The sequence below is a fragment of the Carassius gibelio genome, chromosome A19, assembly GCF_023724105.1.
Source record: "Carassius gibelio isolate Cgi1373 ecotype wild population from Czech Republic chromosome A19, carGib1.2-hapl.c, whole genome shotgun sequence".
Lineage (NCBI taxonomy): Eukaryota > Metazoa > Chordata > Actinopteri > Cypriniformes > Cyprinidae > Carassius > Carassius gibelio.
Window position 1 is genome coordinate 13,278,216 of NC_068389.1, and position 21,990 is coordinate 13,300,205.

The 21,990-nt window shown below is 34.4% G+C and overlaps 2 protein-coding genes across 2 annotated transcripts; both read right to left on the bottom strand.

Moving 5' to 3' along the window:
• Positions 1-164: 164 nt before the first annotated feature.
• LOC127935888 (retinitis pigmentosa 9 protein homolog) lies at positions 165-6,983 on the bottom strand. The gene is made up of 6 exons (XM_052534100.1): positions 6,717-6,983; positions 6,550-6,580; positions 6,252-6,381; positions 6,054-6,145; positions 3,157-3,218; positions 165-1,297 (listed from the first exon to the last, which is right to left on the bottom strand). Exons 1-6 carry the CDS (start codon positions 6,866-6,868, stop codon positions 1,102-1,104), a joined length of 663 nt encoding a protein of 220 aa, XP_052390060.1. The 5' UTR covers positions 6,869-6,983; the 3' UTR covers positions 165-1,101.
• A 526-nt stretch (positions 6,984-7,509) lies between these two features.
• LOC127935617 (UPF0711 protein C18orf21 homolog) lies at positions 7,510-10,107 on the bottom strand. Its single transcript, XM_052533689.1, has 3 exons — positions 9,874-10,107; positions 8,473-8,648; positions 7,510-8,373 (listed from the first exon to the last, which is right to left on the bottom strand). The coding sequence occupies exons 1-3, from the start codon at positions 9,889-9,891 to the stop codon at positions 8,226-8,228; spliced, it is 342 nt and encodes a 113-aa protein (XP_052389649.1). The 5' UTR covers positions 9,892-10,107; the 3' UTR covers positions 7,510-8,225.
• Between the last annotated feature and the right edge of the window lie 11,883 nt (positions 10,108-21,990).

A 21,990-nucleotide genomic window follows, 5' to 3' on the forward strand; every position in this document is an offset into this window, starting at 1 on the left:
AAATAGCAATTCAACAAAACATGGAGATGAACAGTGAGAACTCATTAGTGAGATTCACAGCTCATCAGATAAAAAGGGAACATGTCACATACGCACAAGTTTCTAATGGCCCTGGCCAGATCAGAACAATGAGAGATACGATGAAAAGAGAGGAACTAAGAAGAAACATGAGAATCCAGCTTTTATTACCAGTACAGACACATTATGAAGATGAGAACAAGCTAACCATTTCATCTGGAAAAACAGTCCTGATAGACAGTCATAGACTACATTAAGTTGACTTAATATTTAGATAATTAAAATGAATAATTATCTTAGTATTGTTTTCTTGTCTTTTTAAAAAGCATACATAGTTGCCTATTGAAAAAGCATTATAAAGAGTCCCTTTGATGATGTGATGCACTATTTATCTTGGCAAAAATTGGTGTATGTACTCTGATGACGACCGCGGGACTCAGATTTCAGCGATGAATGACGAGATCAAAGCAAAAGCCTCTTCTCCCCTCTCGATCTGCCTCTCTCGTGATGTGAATGATGTGCAAACCATCGTCAGCCCTTCAAGAGGTGCTAATTGCCTGCCACGTACCACGGCCAGATGCAAAAGCCCTAAACAATTTGATGGAAACTGATGATGTCAATTCACACATGTAATTTGAGTTAGAAGACCCTATAAATGCCCAGATATCAGATTACCATAAAAAGAAGTTGTACATGCTAAAAAGCCATAGTTATTAATTTATTTACATGACACTTATGGAATTCACTGTTCACAACAGCAGATGGCATGTATCATAAGCTCTCACCAGCAAATTACACAATGACACATTCTCAAAATGTAAATCAACATACATTCAGAAAGTGTTCTGTACAAACATCTGAACAGTCTGATAAAGGTCAGCTATTGGAAATCTGTCAGAGATTCACAATATCCTAAGCATTCCATGCGACAGAGGGGATTAAATGCATCCATGCATTATTAAGCAGATCTGAAGATGGCCTGGGGAACTGATGGGAAGCCTCCTGTGTATATCTGATAGGGCTGACGCATCCACTGCAGGCTTCTATGATGAACACTGAGACACCCAGACCACTGGCCTTGATTCAATCAGAGTCTGAGTCACTGCTAGCCTTGGCCTTGTGCTTCTTCTTTTTCTTCACGTGTTTCTTCTTTTCTTTCTTCCTCTTCTCTTTTTTCTTTTTCTTCTTCTTCCGGGTGTGATCGGAGGAGGCAGAGGAAGACGAGGTGGAGTCAGAGTCAGAGGTGGTGTCTTCAAGCATCTGTTTCAACTGCTGGATCCTACAGTGAAGAGAAAAAAAACACAAAATTATTTTCCATGCACAATATCGCAATAAGTTGACAATAAAGACACAATAAAACTATAGATAATGGACCTCTTTAAAGAAAACAACACTGAACATGAAACACACACACCTCCTTTAAAATATTCCAGATTAATAAGTAGACAACTATAAATCTATATTATGGTCTGTACCAAATCCTAAAAAGCAATATTTAAATAATTGATATATATATATATATATATATATATATATATATATATATATATATATATATATATATATATATATATATATATATATATATATATATATACACATATATATATATACATATATATATATACATACATACACACACACACACACACACATATATATATATATATATAGAGAGAGAGAGAGAAAGCATTAATTTTAGCAATGCTCGAGAAAAAAAAATGCATTCACATATAAGCATGTTTGTTGTCTACTTATGGTTAACAACTAACTTTTTATATTAATATGACATTAAATATAAAATGTAAATAAAATATGGGAATTTTTTATTTGGTAAATATTGAAATCTACAAAGAACGTATGAAATAAACTATATTCCAAAAAAAAAAAAAAAAGAACAAAAAGAGATGTCTCTTAAAGCACTTTAAATACATCTTAGTCGTTATCTTTGCAAGTCCTTTTGGTGGCGCTAGTGGTCCAGAAATGACACACTTTCACCTCTGAGCAACTGGATTTGTTTTACTTAAGAACTTTATTATCTTTAACTCAATTAAATTGCTACCGATTTGAAGAGGAAGCTGAAAACATAAGCACCTTCTGACAGCTTTTGCCACATTAACAATTCATCAGATCACTGCTGTTCAGAGGGTCCACATCCTTTAACAGAGGCGTGTCTCCTTGGCAACCGCACAAGCCCGTTTTAGATTTGCTTTCATTCACGACATGCTGTGAAGACCGCCTCAGCGTTAAAGCGGCTGACTTCTGACTTTCAAGTGTTTTTTTTTAAACCAGCTACTTCTTGTTTTCCAACATCCTGCTGAGAAAATCAAATTGCCAAACCTAGTGGGAATTTTTATTAACAGTATTAACAGAATAACCTGTCAAAACGGCCCACAATGGCTTTAATTACTCCCATGTAATGATGTAGCTCATCAGCACACAGCAGAAGCGTGTCTCAGTGGAGTGAAGAGTTACGTGATCATCTGCATCAGGCTTCTTTTGGTGAAGTAACACAATTGATCAACACGCTAACAGAGAATGAGCATTCTTAAAAGATCTTCATCTCATTTACAGACACAAACTTAAACAGATTTGGGGCCAGTACCATTTTTAAAAGAAATATGCTTTGATTCAAAAGTAACAGGAAAGACAAGTATAATATTACAAAATATTTAGATTGTATATGAATTTGGTTCTTTTAAACTTTAATCAATGAAGCCTGAAAAAAATATACCTGGGTTTTCACGAAAGTATTAAGCGGCACAACTGTTTTCAACACGAATATTAATAAGAAATGTTTCTTGAGCAGCAAATCATGTGGAACTGAAGACTGGAGTAATGGCTGCTGAAAACTCAGCTTAAACATCACAGGAATCAATTACATTTTAAGATACATTACAAAAGAAAACGGTTATTTTAAATCGTAATGATATTCCACAACAATACTGTACTTTTGATCATATAAATGCAGACTTGGTACATCACTTTGACTGATTGTAAATCACCCGTATTGATTATGTATGTAAATTAAATGCAACATGTCACTGGCAAAACTATTTCAAATATTAAGCACAAGTGCTTAAAACACTTGAGGGCACAGACTCTGTTGTTTAAAACATGACAGAGATCATGACGTACCTAGTCTCTTTTTCATTGCGTTTGTTTTCACGGATGATATCATACATCGGATCCTCATGCGCCTATGACAGAATCACACAAACAATATAAACATTCATAAACAATTCAGATTCAACATATTACTATTCATACAGACTTGCAACGGAAGTAAAGTATTTTAGAGTTTGAAAGTAACTGTTAATGTTTTTGTCACGTTGAGCTGTTGATATGGCTTGGAATTTTACTGAGAACGAATGGCTTGGATTCAATGTCACACAAAAATAAAAGTTTTCATCTGTGCGTGAATGAAAGAGTCTGATAACAGGAGGGACATCAAGATAAAGTGAGTGGTTTTTGGCTGATCATGTGACCTCTTCATGTCAGCCCTACCTACTTTTATCAGGCCACTGATTCACACTTTCCCCAAAAGTACTGAATAAGGATGTCAACGATTAATCGATGATCGATTAATTGTCGATAAGAGATGCAATCGATTAAGGCTATCGATGGTCGGTTAACCGATTCAATGTTGGGCTGCGTGCGGCTCATGCGCACTCAACACGTGCGAGCGGCTGTGAGTGACGGTGACGATATATAAAAACATCATCTTTGATTCACAATGTACAAATTAAGCTTTTAATGTGATTTAAACTTTAAAGTACATTAAAATAGAAACAACATAAAAGTTCTTCAACATTAAATGCAATAGAAATGTAGTTACTAATCATTTCATCAGATAACTGTTTTATATCGTGCGCTTTGCAGGGCTGCGGGACACAGTGACAGGACAGGTAGTCTATTCATTGCTACAACTTGTTAATTCATTCCTATGAATTATTAATGTGGCAATTGTCCATGTTTCATTAATTTTGTTCCCTAAATAACCCATGATTTAAGTGAAATAAGGGAACAAATTAATAAATCGAACGAATTCTTAATTCATGAAATCTTTAATTTCCCTTCCCATGTTTACCACAGTAAGAGATGCGAAAACAGTTATTAAAAGCGAAAGATAATAAAATAAACCTGGGAAATTAGAGGGTTAGACTGTGAAGATTTAGGAAAAGAAACAATGCCTAAATATACTGAATTTGTGGAAATTCGTGACCAACCGGCAAACCAGAACAAAGCCGCCTAAATGAAGACTATGGGGTCCAAAAGCATGGTCGCGATCTAACATTTTCCAGTTAACCTATTATTCCTCTAATAAACAAAGTTTTTATACCATACTTGTCATAATCAGATCTTATCATTTCTAAATAAATAATTGCTGGATTCAAAACAGCGATTAATAGGCGCTGTGACCGACACATTCCTGGAGCATTCACTGCTGTCACTAAACGGTGACGCCGAGCATCGTTCACAAGTTTCTGCATGGACCTGACTAGGGCACAGGTTCTAAGCCCTGGGACAAAATGGGATGCTTTAAGGAAAATTTATAGCCTACTAAGTAATAGGCGCAACATAAAAATAACAATTTGTTTTCATGTTTTTTTTTTTTTTTTTTTAATAGGCTATGCGAAATATATCCGACTTAAATAGGCTAATTAAGATTAACGGATTTAAAACAGAAGTGTGGGCGCTCCATAAGTTCACAAAAAAAAAAAAAAAAGTCTCAGCTGTTTCGATCGCCCCGGAGCCTGCTGCACACGTATATTCTAGCGATTCAAACTTACATCGCAGTCTGTTCATTATCAAAATAAAATGTCAACTAAACATTAAAAGGTTACACTGGTCAGTTTAAATAGACCGTAGTATACCGTAGTATATCCACTCTGCTGTTATGCCAAGGACGTTTTTGCTCATATGAAGAGGATCATCTTTTCCGTCTATATGCGAATGCGTGTTAAGTACAAGCCTAGTTTACATTATAAATAATAGTTTAACATTCAAATACATTGCGAATATGGAAGCATTTCGATTTGTGCCGAATGAGACATGAGCAATAACCTCCAAATAAATCTAGCCAAAGCCGCGCTCGCTCATCCTCGTCTGCACGCATGCACTGTCACGATCTAATGCGCTGTATGCCGGATTTTTAAAAATCTGACATTTTCTAGGACAGAATCCAGCAGGATCAAATTAATGTGAGCAACTGTGTTTTGGTGCAGCAGCGCCGATGTAGTTCACTTAATGTGCAGCGCAGTCACACGCGCTCCACATTTCGGATAATTTTATACAATAATGTCAGTTGAAAACATTGCAATTGTGCTTTAAAATACAACAACGAGCACCACAAAACCATTTAAAGAGGCGCGTTCAGCCTTCTCCGTGCGGGATTGGAAACTGTCAACAAAGTAAAATGACCTCAAAAGTATGGCGCGCTAGCTCTCTTCATTTTATCAAATGATCAATCGCATCTATTCATTTTATAATCCTACTACTAGCATTTTATTCAGACTAAAACCTCTTTAATTCTAGTGAGAAAGCGTTTTGTGTGTGTGTGTGGCTTTTGCACATCCTGTCATACCGCTGACTGTGTACCTGCAATAGACGCATTTTGCAATATTATGGTTAACGATTAATCGATTAATTGATCGTTAATTTAAACGACGATCGATCATGGAAATAATCGAAATTTGACATCCCTAGTACTGAACAATTCTTTGCAAAAAGGCTGAAAACTACCACGGCCAAAATGTACATGAGTATACTTATGTGTAGTGTTTTAAAGGTGCAGAAACAAAAAAATAAACATTTTAAACTTTAATCAGAAGCGGAAAGAGCTTAATTGCCAAGTGTGTTTACACACGCACTCAAGGAATTTGTCTTAGTGTCAGATGGTCGGATAAAGGATGAAAAAACCATGATTAAGTATCAGAAATCTGTATTTCAGACAACTGCTTTTTCACATCTCAATTTCAAACTTTTTTTAAATAAGTGACTACAGTGTAAAATGGGCCACTTGTGCTACTCACCACTCTGAACTGCTCCAGTTTCTGGTTGCCTTTGATAAAGAAAGGACATTCTCTGTCTCCCGTTCTGTGGCCGTATCTCTTACATCTCCAGCCTACACACACAGTTTGTGCACTAAAGATTACTCAATTAGCTTCATCAACACTGTAGAAGCTAAAATATCACTTCAGTGAAGTGAAGGCATCTGAATGCTTGCTTACACTGCATGACCTTCACCTCTTTCCCCAGAGGCATCCACAGTCCTTTAGTGGGAGCGTGAGCCAAAAAGCTCCTAGCGTCCTCATTACCGGGGTCATCAGGGATACAGTCCTCTGGTCTGTCATCCTCTTCCTGCAAAAGCAGTCATGCATGTATTGCCAAATGCTCACTCAAACCCTAATTTTTAATGCATTTACACAATCTCAGATCCCACAATCTCAGATGTAAAAGAGGGCCAAAACAACTAGTTTTTGTTGAATCTGGAGAATTGAATGCCAACACTTCAAGCCGTGGCCAAACCTTAATGTACCCAGGCGGTGGATTTTCATAGCTGGAAGGAAAATGAAGAGAGAGTCATCAAATTTATGCAGGACAAACGAGAAACTTTGTGATGACATAAAACTAACATAAATTCTGATTATATAAAAACTCCCTTCGAAAGCATTAAGTATGCAGCAAATACTCACAAAGTCTCCACGTGCTTGAGTTTCTGCACCTCTTGAATCAGTTTTCTGGTTTGGTGTTGGTATTTGCCTTCATCATCTTGTTTTGACTCCTTGTGTTTCTTTTTTTCATGTCTGTCCTCGTGGTGCTTTCGGCTTCGTTTGCGATCTGACATTGTACATTCGTTCGGGATAATTTCGTCTAAATACTTACCCACTTAAGAGTTTTAGGGTAATGTTGATTGTAAAGGCACATATATGAGCGTTTGACCACTTCCGGTAAAAGAGCGAGCGCAGTGGATTAGTACGAGATGTCAAAATAAAAGTCTGCAAGTCACGCGCATTGAGGTCAAAACTACTTGGCATTCTGTTATATTGTGGTGTGAGATAAAGACATCTATATCAATATAAATATTCATTTATCACGTTAATGTTACTCAGTAATAATAAAAGATATCAATGCATAGCATCAGAGAAAAAAAAAAGTCAGTTCCTTATGCATACATTCGTACATGAAACCATAACATACATACTCTATTGTCCAATTCAATATTTCAAATCACCCCACATACCCAAACTATTTCTTCTGGTGTTTATGTTCTAATTATATGATACAGCTGATAGTTTTTAAACATTTTTATTAGCAGAAACTAGGAGTCTGTATTAAGAGAATGATTTATTTTGTAATTCCAGCTTTGTACATCCATTAACACACACACACAGTGTTTCTACATCAATATTTATTTTTAAAGATGTATAATACAACTTAAAAAAGGTGTAATGTCTTTTAAGAGGACTAAATAAGCAGACAAATGTCATTATTTTACTTTTTATTAAAAAATTATCAGTCAGAGATCAAAGAAGACAAAAAACATGATCTTTCTTTTTAAAAGTATTGAGAAGAAAAATAGTCAGTATGAAATATTTTTGGTCATTTCTTCATAGTTTGATGCCAAATAAGCCATCAAATGTAAACAACCCAGCACAAATTTTATAAGAGTACAAATAATTATAATAATAATAATAATAATAATTCAGTGTGCAAGCCAATTGTAAAGAAAATCCTTCTTTTAATATCCTTCTTTTAATATAATTTTAATATTTTTATCGGATATATATGTGTGAATTCAAAGTTTACAACATTAACATTAAACACACAACATATAAAAGTCGTTTTTCTTGTACAAAAATGAACAATATGTGGGAACATGAAAATAAATGGCAAATAAATAAAAAAAACTACAAAATGTCACAGCATGGTTCTGTAGCACAAGTTACACTCCCCTACAAAAAGACTTTTCCCCCCACTCATTCACAAGGATTCAGAAACAGACACTTTATAGAAGGAAAGGAGACATTCGGTTCAATATTATCCTGCCCTTCAATATAATCCAGGCTAATGACTCCTCCACTAGGTGGCATTGCAATACACAAGGAGAAGTGATCTTCATCCTCATCAACTCTCATGCTCTGAATTTCAGTCGTTCCACTCAAAGTGGGCCAGAGTCTTTCATTTTAGCGGCCCTGAGGTCTTCAGAGAGATGAGAGGAAGTCCTTCAGACCACCTTTCTTGCTCTGCTGTTTGTTTTCCAGCATAAGGATCTTCTTGAGGCGGGCGAAAAGTGACAGCTTCGCACTGCCTGACTTAGATGATGATGAGCCGGTGTTTGAAGATACTGACCTGTGGAAAGAAAGGATTGTATAAATGGTTTCAATAGCTGAGCTAAAAGGCTAGTTCTGTGCCAACTTGCAACATACACAGTTGCTAAGAGCAGCTTACCGTGGGGTACCACTTGGTGTTCTGTCCACTACAGATTTCAGAGTAGACCTACTGGCTGGAGTTCTTTGTTTGCCTGCACTTCCTGGGGTACTTCGGTTCCTTGGCAATGTAGACAAAAGCTCCCGATTCATTCCAGGTTGTCTGGACATCTTATTACAGGTGTGACACGTTGCCATCTAAGAGAAGAAAGCATCGTAGTTAAATGGTGGTAAAATAATATGTTTTTTTTCAAGTCATCATGCCAGCGCATTACCATGACTTTCCTGATGAATTAAAAAAAAGATAATAATAACAATTACAATAATTATAATAATAATTATATTTATTTATTTTATAATAGTGCTATTATGAATATGCTGATGACAAAGTTTGTATGTAAAATTATTGATAGATTAAAACCTTAATTCTCTACATATGCGGAAAAAAATAACACAAATAAAAATAAATAAAAATTCAATGTACTCTGGATACTGGTGTGAAAAATCTCTGGAAATCAATAGTGTGGACAGCAATGTATTTCAGTCTCTCAGTTTACAAAAACATTCAAGTCGATTGCCCAATCTTTTCACGGTGTCTAAAATCCCAGACAAAATTGCAAAAATCAAATACAATAGCAATAATATTAATTTTTAAACACAAATAAGTTTTTAAACAAACGTCTTGCCTTTCATATTGTTATACTGTTGTGCTAACAAGTTCCATACCATGATAGCCATGTGTTGCTGACACTTAGGATCACTTATCTCAAGTATTTCACACATTGTATGTGAACGTGAGCTCTATATACAGCAAGGTACAGGCCATAAGTACACTGAACACATGCCATTTACTCAGCCAGAGACTAGCACTAAATTTAGCGGACCAACCACATGCTCCTATGCTTTATATATGCAATAATCATCTTCTGTATACTCTTCTTTATACTGGCATACAATTTAAGCTTAAAGAAATATTACTTTTATTCAGCAAGAATGCATTCAATTGATCGAAAGTGACAATAAAGACATTTATAATCTCACAAAAGACTACTATTTCAAATAAATACTGTACTTTTGAACTTTCTATTTAAAGAATCCTAAAAAAAACCCTCATAGTTAAAAAAATACTTTTTAAAATTAAAAAGTTACATTAAATTGTAATTATATTTCTCAATATTATGGTTTTACTTTATTTTGATTCAATAAAACAGCTTTGGTGAGCAAAAGAAGCTTTCAAAAACATTAAAATCTTATAGACACCAAACTTTTGAACAGTACACAACAAGAAAAACCTCCCAGTGGCTGACTTTTAAATCAACATGGCTACATTGTTGCATTACTGTAATTCATATAAGTTAGTTAATAAGAGGGAACTGCACAAAACTACTTAATCTACATCCTTCTGCGTGGCATTTGAACTCACCGACACAAAGGCAGCCATTGCTTGTCAAAGTAACAGGTGGATGCAAGCTGAAAGGTAGATGATTAGGTGAGAGCAGATATGTTTACTACAGAGCCCTTCATGTTTGGAGATATAAAGGGCAGGAAGAGCCAATCAGCTGCAGCGGGGGGAGGAGTCTGTCTGACTGACTCTTGACTCTGATTGGCTGCTGAAGGAATGCTCTGTAATATCCAAACAATCCTTCATGGAATTCCCTAGAAGCTTGAAGAGAGTCTTTAAAAAGTTACACAATTATTAACAAACAACAAAGCAAGCATAATAATTATCTTTTAAATACTACTGTACTTTTTATACTGCACGTTGAATGTGAACAGTTAACAAGATAAGTATTTTTACTCATACTAGCTAAATAAAAACTGTACAAACAACCATTGCTGCCCTGTTGTAAATATTTAATGTGTATAATACAACTCAAATATAACCCAAAAGTCTTCTATATTAAATTTGTGAGGCTAAATCAGTATTTCAAAGCTTTGGCATCTGACTAAAACACTGACCACGCTACACAAAGACCATTAGGAGAACATGATATCAAGATTAAACCGCACATACGAGTTAAAAACTGCTTTAAAAAGTTGAGCAGTTGTCCATATAAAGACAACAGACTGTCATATCCTTTAATCTCCGTCACACAGCTTAAATCTCAAAAGACATTTTCCCTTGATCAAAAACTGCCCATTACACAGGGTCATAAACATTTCTCAATTCAGAGAGAGATGTTCACCACATCTGGGCTGAAAATGAATCCTTGGGATAAACACGTTGAGAGATAAAGACGGATTCAGAGGGAGATGATAGAGATGTCATTCCTTTCTTTCCCCTAGTTCCTGTATGGAAAGTTCTGGGTTAAATGACCTGCTGAAAAGGTTAGCTTAGGCCAGTTCAACTGAATTTCTTTGCTGATCCAGGTTTATTTTGGTGGATCAGCACAGTAGTGTTGCTCTCCAGCAAAACAAGCTGGTAAACCCATAGTAATCATATTGCTTAAGCTAGTTCAGAAGCCTGATGGGGACACCAGCAACGACTAACACACAAGCAACCTGATATTTCCATTAGAGGCAACTTAAATTACTAAGGAAATTATTCTGATTTAAATAGAACTCTTGTTTACCAACATTCTTGAAAATATCTTTTTTTAGTGTTCCACCAGAGGAAGTCATCGACTTGTTTGTGAAAAAGGCATTGATGTTGGAGTTCTATGAGGCAAGATATCCCATAATGCATCACAGACTATAAATAAAGCATCAATGACTTCCTCTGTTCTGTGGAACGCTAAAATAGATGCTTTGTAAGAATGTTGGTAAACAAGAGTTCTCCCGATATAAGATTTCAATAGCTTTTATTAAGCAAGTTTATACTGGCCAGAACCCCATGGCTCCCTTGTGAGAGATTCATGCAGTCAGTTCACAACAGCTGTCAAGAGAACAGAAACAAATATGGGAAAGCAAAACAAAGCTAGAATGACCACATATAAATTAAATCAGTGCAGGGTGAAGGTTTGTGAATGGAATGACAATACTGCCAGAGGTTTCTTTTTACCCTTCCAACATGCCAACATGCCACTCATGTACAGTGGGGTCCAAGAGTTCACTTTTCTGATTTAACAGTGAAACATTGACTAGCATATGAATTTAATAATGTCTTACGCTTGGGTTTGTCTCTCTCACTCAAGCTGCAGGATCTCCAGTAGTTTGTGTAAAAACTGATGATCATATTCTTCGACATGATTTGAGATTAATGTCTTTACAAAGAGACACATGATCACTGTCAAGTTATTTATGCTCTTAATCAAGATGCCGGGGTCCACTAGGGAGAACAGGATCACTTAAATAGCTTAAGTTATATATATATATATATATATATATATATATATATATATATATATATATATAGATAGATAGATAGATAGATAGATAGATAGATAGATAGATAGATAGATAGATAGATAGATAGATAGATAGATAGATAGATAGATAGATAAAACAATAAAAAAGTCTACATGTATTTAAATGTTTATTATTAAATTAATATTATATATCTATTTTTTTGTTTTTTGGAACAGCTATTGTTTCACTAAAGAACAGAGTTCTTGATAGTTTTGGAATCACAAAAATAACTGGGGTTAATGAAATTGAAATACTGATACTTCCAGTTTTTAAAAGTCTGAAAACAAGCAGCGTTGTCATATTACAGCAGAACATAATGGAGATTATTCCTGCAGTATCTTTGCATTCAGGCATTTTTGCTTTAAACTCTAAAACGTTATAGATTAGTTCATTTCCTGGTGTAAATCAGATTTGAGAAATTACAGACTTTCAATGTGGCCTTAGACCTTTGAGTTATAAATAAGCTATATATTATTTTTAACTGATAGTGAACATTTTCATTATTTAAAAACTGTATGGATATATGTAAGGATACAGAAGCCTTTTCTGCACATCTACATGTTTATTGTGTAAATGCCATAGACAGGAAGTATAAATGAGCTTTTCACCAATCCATCCCTCAATTTCTAAACATTTACTGACACTCTGCCTCCCTCACACACACAAATCAGTCCAGCAGATGGGCTTTGTGTGTTCTATTAATAGTCAGGATCCTAAAATATACTCAACCCAGTAGCCACAAACCAGGCTAGACTGTCGTCTCTGACCTTGCTGCTGATTCTAGATGCCACAGCTGCCCTTGCTATGCAAGTAATATGTGAGTGAGTTCAGCTATTGATATGTGGAGACCAATCTGCTTGCCAGGGTGATCGATCTGTTTAACCTATACCCCTTGACCAAACATGGAAAGGCTGCATCACTGATTCTCTCCCTGAGGGGAAACATGATGTCACACACATCAAGTATAACCTGCATCAAACACATGAAAAAGCCAAGGCTGCTGGCACAGAAGCTTCCCAAAATGTTGAAGGATGCACATACTAGATCTGAGCTTGCTGCTGGAGCTGGAAGATGGAAGCTTTTCAATCTAAAGGTGACAATAACAAAGGAACTGGAAATACATGTGTAGCAGCAGAGGCACCTAAATAGGACATGAAACATGATAATTAGTGTGCTGCAAATCATGGTATGTTGAAAATACAAGCTAGAGAATCTTTTAGCAAAGATGCTCAGACAGTGCACCATTTCCATTGGCTTTTTTAAAGTGGGCATCCATGCATCTGTGACCCACAAGGCCTTTTGTATCAGAAAAGGAGAACATTGTTTCAACTTCTTCAGTTGAACAAAAGCAGAGAGAAAAAATTGTAAAATGCGTGAATTTAAAGGGATAGTTCACCCCAAAGAAATTAAACTCTGTCCTTTGCTCACCCTCAGTTATTTTAAACCCATAAGACTTCTATTAATTGTCTCTAAGTTTTGGTTTCCATGACTTTCAGAGGAAGGACAGAAACCTCTCAAGTTTTATTAAAATATCTTAATTTGTGTTTAGAAGATTAACAAAAATCGTATGGGTTTGGGTCGACGTGGCAGTACTGTATATGACGACAGAATTTTCATTTTTGGGTAATGTAATAATTAATAGTAAGGTTCATTTTGCTAGATGCGTACTGTTTCATAGTGTAGTATGTGTCCAAATGTTTCTACTTAAAAGTATGTACTCACTCATTGGCAGCAAAGTATACACACAGTATACATTTGTGCATATTATAAGTGAGCAAATTGAGATCCAGCCCAGATTCAGCTAAGAAAAGTCTTTTGGGAACTTGGACTCACACCACCTTTAATGCTCAGTTAAATGGTAATATTCAGTATCCATAAAGCATTAAAATATCTGCATGCTTAAAATATCTGAAAAATCCAGAATGCCAAATTGTTCTTCATCTTAAAATACATATGAGGCTATTTATGTTGATCTTCCATGACCTCCAAAATAGAAAATATTGCCTTGAAAGGCTCTTTCCCTCACAGCTAACACTGTCCTATTTACCATATTATGGAAAAATAAGACACAGTTAAAAGACATGAACTATCAAGTTCATTATTGGTCTAGGCAAAATCTTATTCTCCCGGTGAGAAACACACGCCAAAAGTTTAAAGAATCTATAAATAACCAAACATCATTAAACAACCCAATCACGCATCTGATCCAGTCACACTTCTGAAGAGTCTCAGAAAACGGAGACTTTTCCACTCTAAATCATCTTAAGTGGATCTTCCTGGCTTTAAGATCAAAGTCATCTGAGGCTAAATGAATCTCTATAAAAGGAGCGTTTCTGTGTCTGATTAATGTCTTTCTGTCAGATGAATGATAATTAACATGTGATAGTCTATAACCATATCTCTAAAAATAGAAATTTTACTCCATTTCCAAAGATTTTTAAGAGATAAATTGTGCCTCACAGTCTTCTAAGTAGCATTGGACATTTTTCTAAAATGTTGAATGCAAATATTTGGGCTCATATATATTTAAATCATGTTTAAAGAAAAAGTATTGTTATTTTTTAATAATCTATTAGCAAGATTATGATTAGGCATCAGAAACAACAATGTTGTTTTCTTTTAGTTAAAAAAAGTGTCTAAACAATATATACATAGATATATATAGAACAAAAGCATTCAAGCTCAAGCAGAGCAAATGGAAAAAAATAATGCAGACTGTGCCAATTACAGCACAGAACGTACATACACTCGTGTCACCCTATGTTTATTCTGTTTATATTGTTTCACACATTAATGTTGAGAAAAAAAAATAATATCCACATGGTTGGGAGAAGGTTGGCTCCTCGGTCCAATAACAATAAGAACGCGCACCAACACAGATGTTCCTGAGACAAAGACAACAGTGTGCTGAGCAGTCTCTTACAGCACTTTGTGTTTTTGACCATTTTGTGCACACCCCTACATGTAAATAAATCGCACTCATATCGTCTACATACAAACCTAAGTGCAGTCAATGGGAACTGCGTTTAGGGCCACATCAATGATCCTGTCTGTGTCTAATGAAAGAGCAGCAGACAAAGAAAAATTGGCTTATTTTCAAACTAATGTTAGATTCCCACAGACTATGGTTTCACCTTGTCTGTCAGTTTGTCAAAAGGAAGAAAAAATATGTTTATAATAATGCAATTACAATGGAAGTCTAGCAAGCAAGATGGCTAAAGGGTTTAAAGCTGAAATGGGATAAGAGCAGTGGTGCAGTGGGCTGTAAACATGAGCTGCTGCTTCACAAGAACCCCATTGGTGTCTGATCCTGGATCATGTCCTGATCCCATTCTTCCTCTTTTTTTTTTAAAGAATACTTTCATCAAATTTATTCTTGAATTTAAATATTTCATATTTATTGTTATGGTTATGATTCTGAAACGATTGTTAAATATTTAAAATGCCTTTATGGTGCTGCATTTTTGCCCACTATTGTACATTTATTACTTTATATACACTGCACAGTTGTGATGCTTAATATGTTTGTGGAAACTTTAAAAGAAAAAATAAATGCCTTTAGTGTGTCTTTTGATTATTTTAAATGTTGGTGACTAACCCAAGCTTTTGAGCGGCGGTGTACATGTATGGCAACCTGGTGTTTGTTTTACCTGGTTTATATTCATCCACCTAATCTAATCACAGGTCACTCAGGAACTGGCAGATTGGACTTGGTAGATATCGTGACAACATTTGAACTAAAAAGGGAGATAAAACAGGTGGACGTGACCTCACCAGAGCATTTTTTAGCCCTTTTAAACTTTTGAAGGACTATAACTGTTCTTCGCTGAGTCTCTTTCCTGCTAACCCCCTCTTCAGAAGTCTCCTACTCCTCGCCTTGCGCTTCTGCTTGGGCTGCAGATGCACGTGATGATTGCCCAGTTGTCTCCACTGGAAACAGATGAGGCAGATCAAATACACAGACAGGGTAGCCGCAGGAATGGAGAGAGAAATCAAGTGGAGGTTTTTGGCATGGTATCTAGTTAAAATAAAACAGGTGATGCTATACTCTATTCTGGGGATGGTTTGGCATTTTGGACTTTGGAATACAGCTTTTCCAATATGTGGTCAACCCACCCTTCTGCCGGGCCATCTTTGAGGTTTGTGAAGGCAGTAGAAATGGATTCAAGTTTTATATCAGGAAATGTGGTCGGACTTCGAAACCAACGGACTTTCGAAACCAACTGTCTGTTCTGTTGCCAACGAGGACTTATATAGACTTGGGACTATATTAAAATAAGCACCTTATAATGCCATACGAGTCTATTAATATAAATAACAATGCTGAAACTTACCAATGGTCTGATGCCTTTGCCTGTAATAAAAAAGCAGTAAAAGAGTTAGTCTTTAAATCTCAGACTTAGACTCAAATATCGCAGCTCATGAATCATTTATGAACTTGCGCTCAGTCTGATTGAAGTAACACTGCAGTTTGTTTATCTTAAAAATTCATACATGCAGGGCGAAAACTCAGCAATTGATAGTTTTCACGTGACATCACACACTCATAGGAACGCCCACCAGGAGGGCAAAACAAAGCTTGGCTCCACTGACCGGCAGTTATTTTTACGCAGATTGCATTAAGTAGAAATGTAGTAAAACACAGATATTAAAAGGCGAAGTTCTGTAAACACCTTATTGATGGTGCATATTTTGTACAGCAAGCAGATGAACCCAGAATATGAACAAAATGTGCAACGTTTCACATTAAATATTTTCCCATACAAAACCATTATAAGGGAAACACTTAACAAATTAAAGGGGTCATGTGATCAGTGGGGTCAGAGCAGGGGCGTAACATTTCTATCACATGCCTGAGGCATTCAGCCAATCACAACGCACTGGATAGCTGGCCAATCAGAGCACACCTCGCTTTTCAGAGTGATGAGCTTTGTAAAAATCTACGTGTTTCAGAAGGCGGGCATAGATGAGAAACAAAAATATGCATTATATGGAAAGTAATGTTTTTTTTAATCTTAAACTATGCATCATTAATTTAGTGATTACTGAATTTGATCTTTTAATGTTACAGTTTTAAATATATTAAGACAATTCAAGCGTTTTTACATTTTGTCGCACTGTTTAATAACTAAGATATTGCCGCGAGTGAGGATTGCAAATGGCCAAAACTTGCATTTTGCTCACACACCTTTGTTTTATTCTTATTAGAGGTGATCTAAAAATTTGCAGCTGGGAAACAGATGGAAAATTGAGAGGCTTTTGCAGCAGTTCTGTGGATGCTTTGCCTTCCAAGTCTTTGAGCTAGTCACGTGACTGAAAGCTAGACTATGAATATATTTTTCTCACTTCCCAATGTTGCTGTCTGATGCTCAATTTTAAGTCAAATACCAAAAAAAAAATTATTCTCAGGAAGAATTACAACATGATTCCTTAAAACAAATTAACCGAGGTCAAAGTGCTGCACAGACAGTCTGTCAGCGGCCTGAACCCATGGCCACGACTTTCCAGGGGCTTTAATTCCCCCCGAGACTTTGTGTGTGTGCATCCTTATTTTTGGACATGGTGCCTCTCTGACAATCTCCATTATCTAAGCTTCATAATCCTGTCTAAAATTAGTTCACATCGCTAAAAGCTCTGTGTTGTTATTGTGTGGCACGTGCTTGTTTAAGAGGGGCAGGGTTTTTAATTCTAATCATAAACTGCACCATCATCTGCAACTGTTTGTGATGCCACAGCGGATGTTTCACAGCATGCCACAGAGAAGGGGCAGCCGCTTGTTCCCAATGAAATTTTTCTCATCTGCTATAAAGTCTGATAAATCCAAACACATTACAAAACAGAAAAAAATTAATCTGTGCTTCAAACATTCTCTTTTTATTGGGTTCATCAGACTTAAATTCATTTTCTTTTCTTCATTCATTATAAATTATTGGCTCTTCTGACTGAACAAATTCTTAAGGATTTTATTTTTGCTTTGATTCATTGCTTTAATTAATTAATTTATTAGATTTTTTGATAAAGTTGTACATTTGCAGAATAGGAAACAATCACACAGCACTAATTTACACTAATTTGTTTATTTTCTTGGCCTGTTGTTATTATTTTGTTTAATTTAAAAGCTTTTCTGAAACTTTCTGATAAGTATTTATTTGTTCATTTATTTTTTTAATTGCATTATAGGTTGTTTTGTTTCTGTTTCATTTTATGAAGTAAAAAAAAAAACTAAAAAAACACCAAGCACCTCTTTTATTTTTTGTTTGTTTGATTTCATTTATTTAAAAGTCTTATTTAAATGTATTATTTGCTTTATTTTCTTGTTTAATTCATTTATTTTGTTTACCATTTTGTTTGTTTTGTTACATAGAAAATTTAATTTTTTATTTAATTGTCTTGTTTCATTGAATTACAACGTTTTTAATTCCAAAAGGATGTTTTATTTTATTTTAATTATTTGTCCTTTGACTGAAAGAAAAAACAATACACAAAGCACTTTTATTTATTTATTTACTTATTATTGTAACAATTTCAGAAATGTGTTTGAGTATTTTCTTTCTTTTATTTACATATATAAAAAGAAAATTTAGGAAATTTAGGACCACTCAGCACTGCCAATGCCTACTAAAGGCATGTCTTCTTCCCTGTGGTACACTAATTAAAATAATTTACCTATTAATAATGCAGCTCCTTTTAAGTGCTCTCAGGACAAAGATAAAGAACCTTTTAATTTGGTTCACAATGTACTGTCTCAGCATGATAATATCAACAAAGACTAAACTCTTGCTATATCACCTGAGATAAAATCATAAAAGAGAATAATGCTTCCATTACAGTCCACTGAATACTCCAGCGGACAAAAAATGCTTATTTCTATTGACGAGCCTGGCAGCAGAAGGCTGTGGAAGATATTGAGAGCGAGCACAAGTGGTTTAAATAAGAAGGCAACAGTCTGAGCACTTCATAAAAAAAAAGAATCTCATGGCATGTATACTTTCAGAGAACAGATTCCAGTAACTTACGTACAGTAAATGTACGCTGTGAGTCAGTGCAGATGTCCCCTGTACTCGCTGAGCACAAGCCAACTAACGCTCAAAGCATGCAGTGCACTGACCCTGAACATGGGGTTGTGAAACATTTAATCCAAGAAAAACATCCCACATCCCAAGGCTAAGCGTCATTTATCTTCATTCACTCTGCTGCTAGTACTATCCAAAACAACATGTGTCATAGCAGCTTAAATGTTAAATAAAGTGAGAATCTTCAGCAAATATTTACCAGACTCACTTTTACTTGCCTTTTCATGCGACACAGAACATATAGTTGCTTTAGCTGCTCTGGAAATGAACAGATGCTAATTAGACTACACAAATTAACAACTACTCAATAAATGATAAACAGGTACTGCAATATTTATTATTAATTATTAATAATGCAATAAATATAATAATATTTTACATTAATTCTTATTATAAGTATTATTATATTGATAATAATAATTAGTGATTATTATTAATCATTAAAAACGTATAACTGAAGCTGTAATGCTGTTAAATTGGATTTGATTGTTACACTAAATTACTGGTAAAAGCATTTTAAAACAGGTTTATTTCACATATGTGACCCCGGTCTTAAGCGTCAATTTCTTTTAACATATTTTTTCCATTGGAGTATGGTTTGTCAGGATAGGACAATATTTGGCCGAGATACGACTATTTGAAAATCTGGAATCTGATGGTGCAAAAAAATCTAAATACTGAGAAAATCACCTTTACATTTGTCCAAATGAATTCTTAGCAATGCATATTACTAATCAAAAATTAAGTTTTGATATATTTATGGTAGGAAATTTACAAAATATCTTCATGGAACATGATCTTTACTCAATATAATGATTTTTGGCATAAAAATAAAATCGATAATTTTGACCCTTACAAGGTTTTTTTTTTTTTTGGCTATTGCTAAAAATATACCCCAGCGACTTAAGTCTGGTTTTGTGTTCCAGGGTCACATATGTGGTGGTTGATCAATATGGGTTTTTCAACAGAGACCGGAGACATTCTCCATCCACATTCAATGCTAAAAGGAATTAGTATTTAAGGATGATTGACCACAGTAAACAAAAACTGTAAAACGACCAACACACTGTTTAGCTGATGAGTTTTAAATGCACACGATTATTTCATCACCGTGATGGTGCTTTTCTGATACCGATGCTATTAGTTCCACACATTCGTAAATATGATGCCTTGAACTGCACTTGTACTGTTGAAAAAATCACTAAAACATTTTAAACACTATATATGAGATAACCATAGAGTTTACTGAAAACTTAATATAGAAATCACAAAGTAAGTATAAATCTCAGCAGGGAGCCATTAATTATTGTCTATAGAACAGCACCCAACAATAGAATTAAAGCAATTATTTAGCAGGAAATAACAGATCAAAAGTACTGCTTTTTTTCAAGTACTATTTGCATAAATTGTGCTTTTTAATAGCAGCAAGTGAGAAAAGTGCATCATTTTTATTATTATTTTTTTTAGATATATACCAAAACACAGATATGAAATACATGCAATGACCATTAAGATTGTAAAACAATGTTGGACATTATTAACAACAATTATAGAAACAATAACAATAAACATTATTATTTTATTTACAATAATTACAATGACCATTGTTTTTATTATATAATATTATTACTGTTGTTGTTGTTATAAATCATATAAAAACTAGAACAGTTTTTATTGCTATTATTTCAACATTGTCATCAAGACATTGATTGAATATTAAATTTGAATATTAACATTTTTGTAGCCCAATAGCCTATATTTATTGTCAAAAAGCAGAAAATAAAATGCTTCTAACATATCAGTTATCTGACCTCAATATAAAGAGTGATGGTCATAAAACTAAAAGTCTAAACTAAACTAAATGTATTCTAATTTTTACAAAATGTTCAAGTGGAGGAGCCTGTCATCTTCTGGTAACTTCATGGCATTACAGCAGAAAGCATGGCGAGCAGAAATCCACACAAATCATGAGTCCTAATATGTACAGTTGATGAAAATTTAAAAGTACTTGCATAAGAAAGCGTGACTGTTCAAGGAAAATGTCTTTGTAAAGTAAGGACGCCTTAAATAAGAATCTGTAGGTCATCATGTCTGCTTTAAAGTTCACATGAACCGGAAGTTGCTGCCAAAGCTTTGTGATAAAATGCCCAGCCAAACAACAAATGTGACCTTAGCAGATAATTGTGATCAATAATAAGAGTCTTGATCCAGCGTCACTAAAGAAAATAGTTTTCTTTACTTTAAGATTACCTACAATACCTCAATGAGGTAATTTTTTTTCTACAACCCGCTGGACCCCAGTCATTGACTGCTCTAATAAATCCCTGATAACGACGCATAATAATGTCCTTTATTTACACTGTAGCTATTGCTAAGGGAGTTTGTCTCATACAAATCATTTCAGTGAAAGTTAGTGAAAGTTAATCATATTCAGGTTGTTACACCTTTTTTTTTTTTACTACTGCAGACCACCATTACTACTAAATAGGCCTATAACTATAATATAACTATAATTTGATTCATTTGTCTGCCGTTTGCTAATGCTGCAATAATAAGGGCTGTGAAACAAGCAGCAATATACGCTACAAAACAGTAGTCTCCATCTGCAGAAATTACAGTAAAATATCAAGGTCAAGATATTTAATAATAATCCTTTTCATAATCATAATCACAATCATAACCATAATCATAATAAATGATTAGAATTTTATTAACAATAATACTATGTAATATAATAAGTATTATATTGCACTGCATATTATTTTATATATCAATAACAAACAATAAACAATACAATATAATAACTAGATATATTATATTATAATAATATTAATATAATTATATTATAATTAATTATTATGTTATAACATCATTTAAACATTTATTAAAAATCTTCATTTATTTTGACAAATAATAATAATAATAACAATAATGATCATTGTATAATAATAATAATAATAATAATAATGTATTAATTATCATAATATTACATAATGTAATGTAATGCAATATAATAGTCATTATTGTCATTATTAATATGATTATTATTTATCAAAAATAAAGACAGTAATTTCCAAAAAATAAAAAATAAATCAATAAATTGTGGTGAAGCAAGATTA

Coding starts and splice junctions, on each gene's coding strand:
- LOC127935888 (XM_052534100.1), bottom strand. CDS start 6,868: ATGTCAGATCGCAAACGAAGCCGAAAGCACCACGAGGACAGACATGAA. Junction 3,219..6,053: donor AACTGGAGCAGTTCAGAGTG/GTGAGTAGCACA, acceptor ATTCTGTCATAG/GCGCATGAGGATCCGATGTA. Junction 1,298..3,156: donor CGCAATGAAAAAGAGACTAG/GTACGTCATGAT, acceptor TCTTCACTGTAG/GATCCAGCAGTTGAAACAGA.
- LOC127935617 (XM_052533689.1), bottom strand. Junction 8,374..8,472: donor ACACCAAGTGGTACCCCACG/GTAAGCTGCTCT, acceptor TTCTTTCCACAG/GTCAGTATCTTCAAACACCG.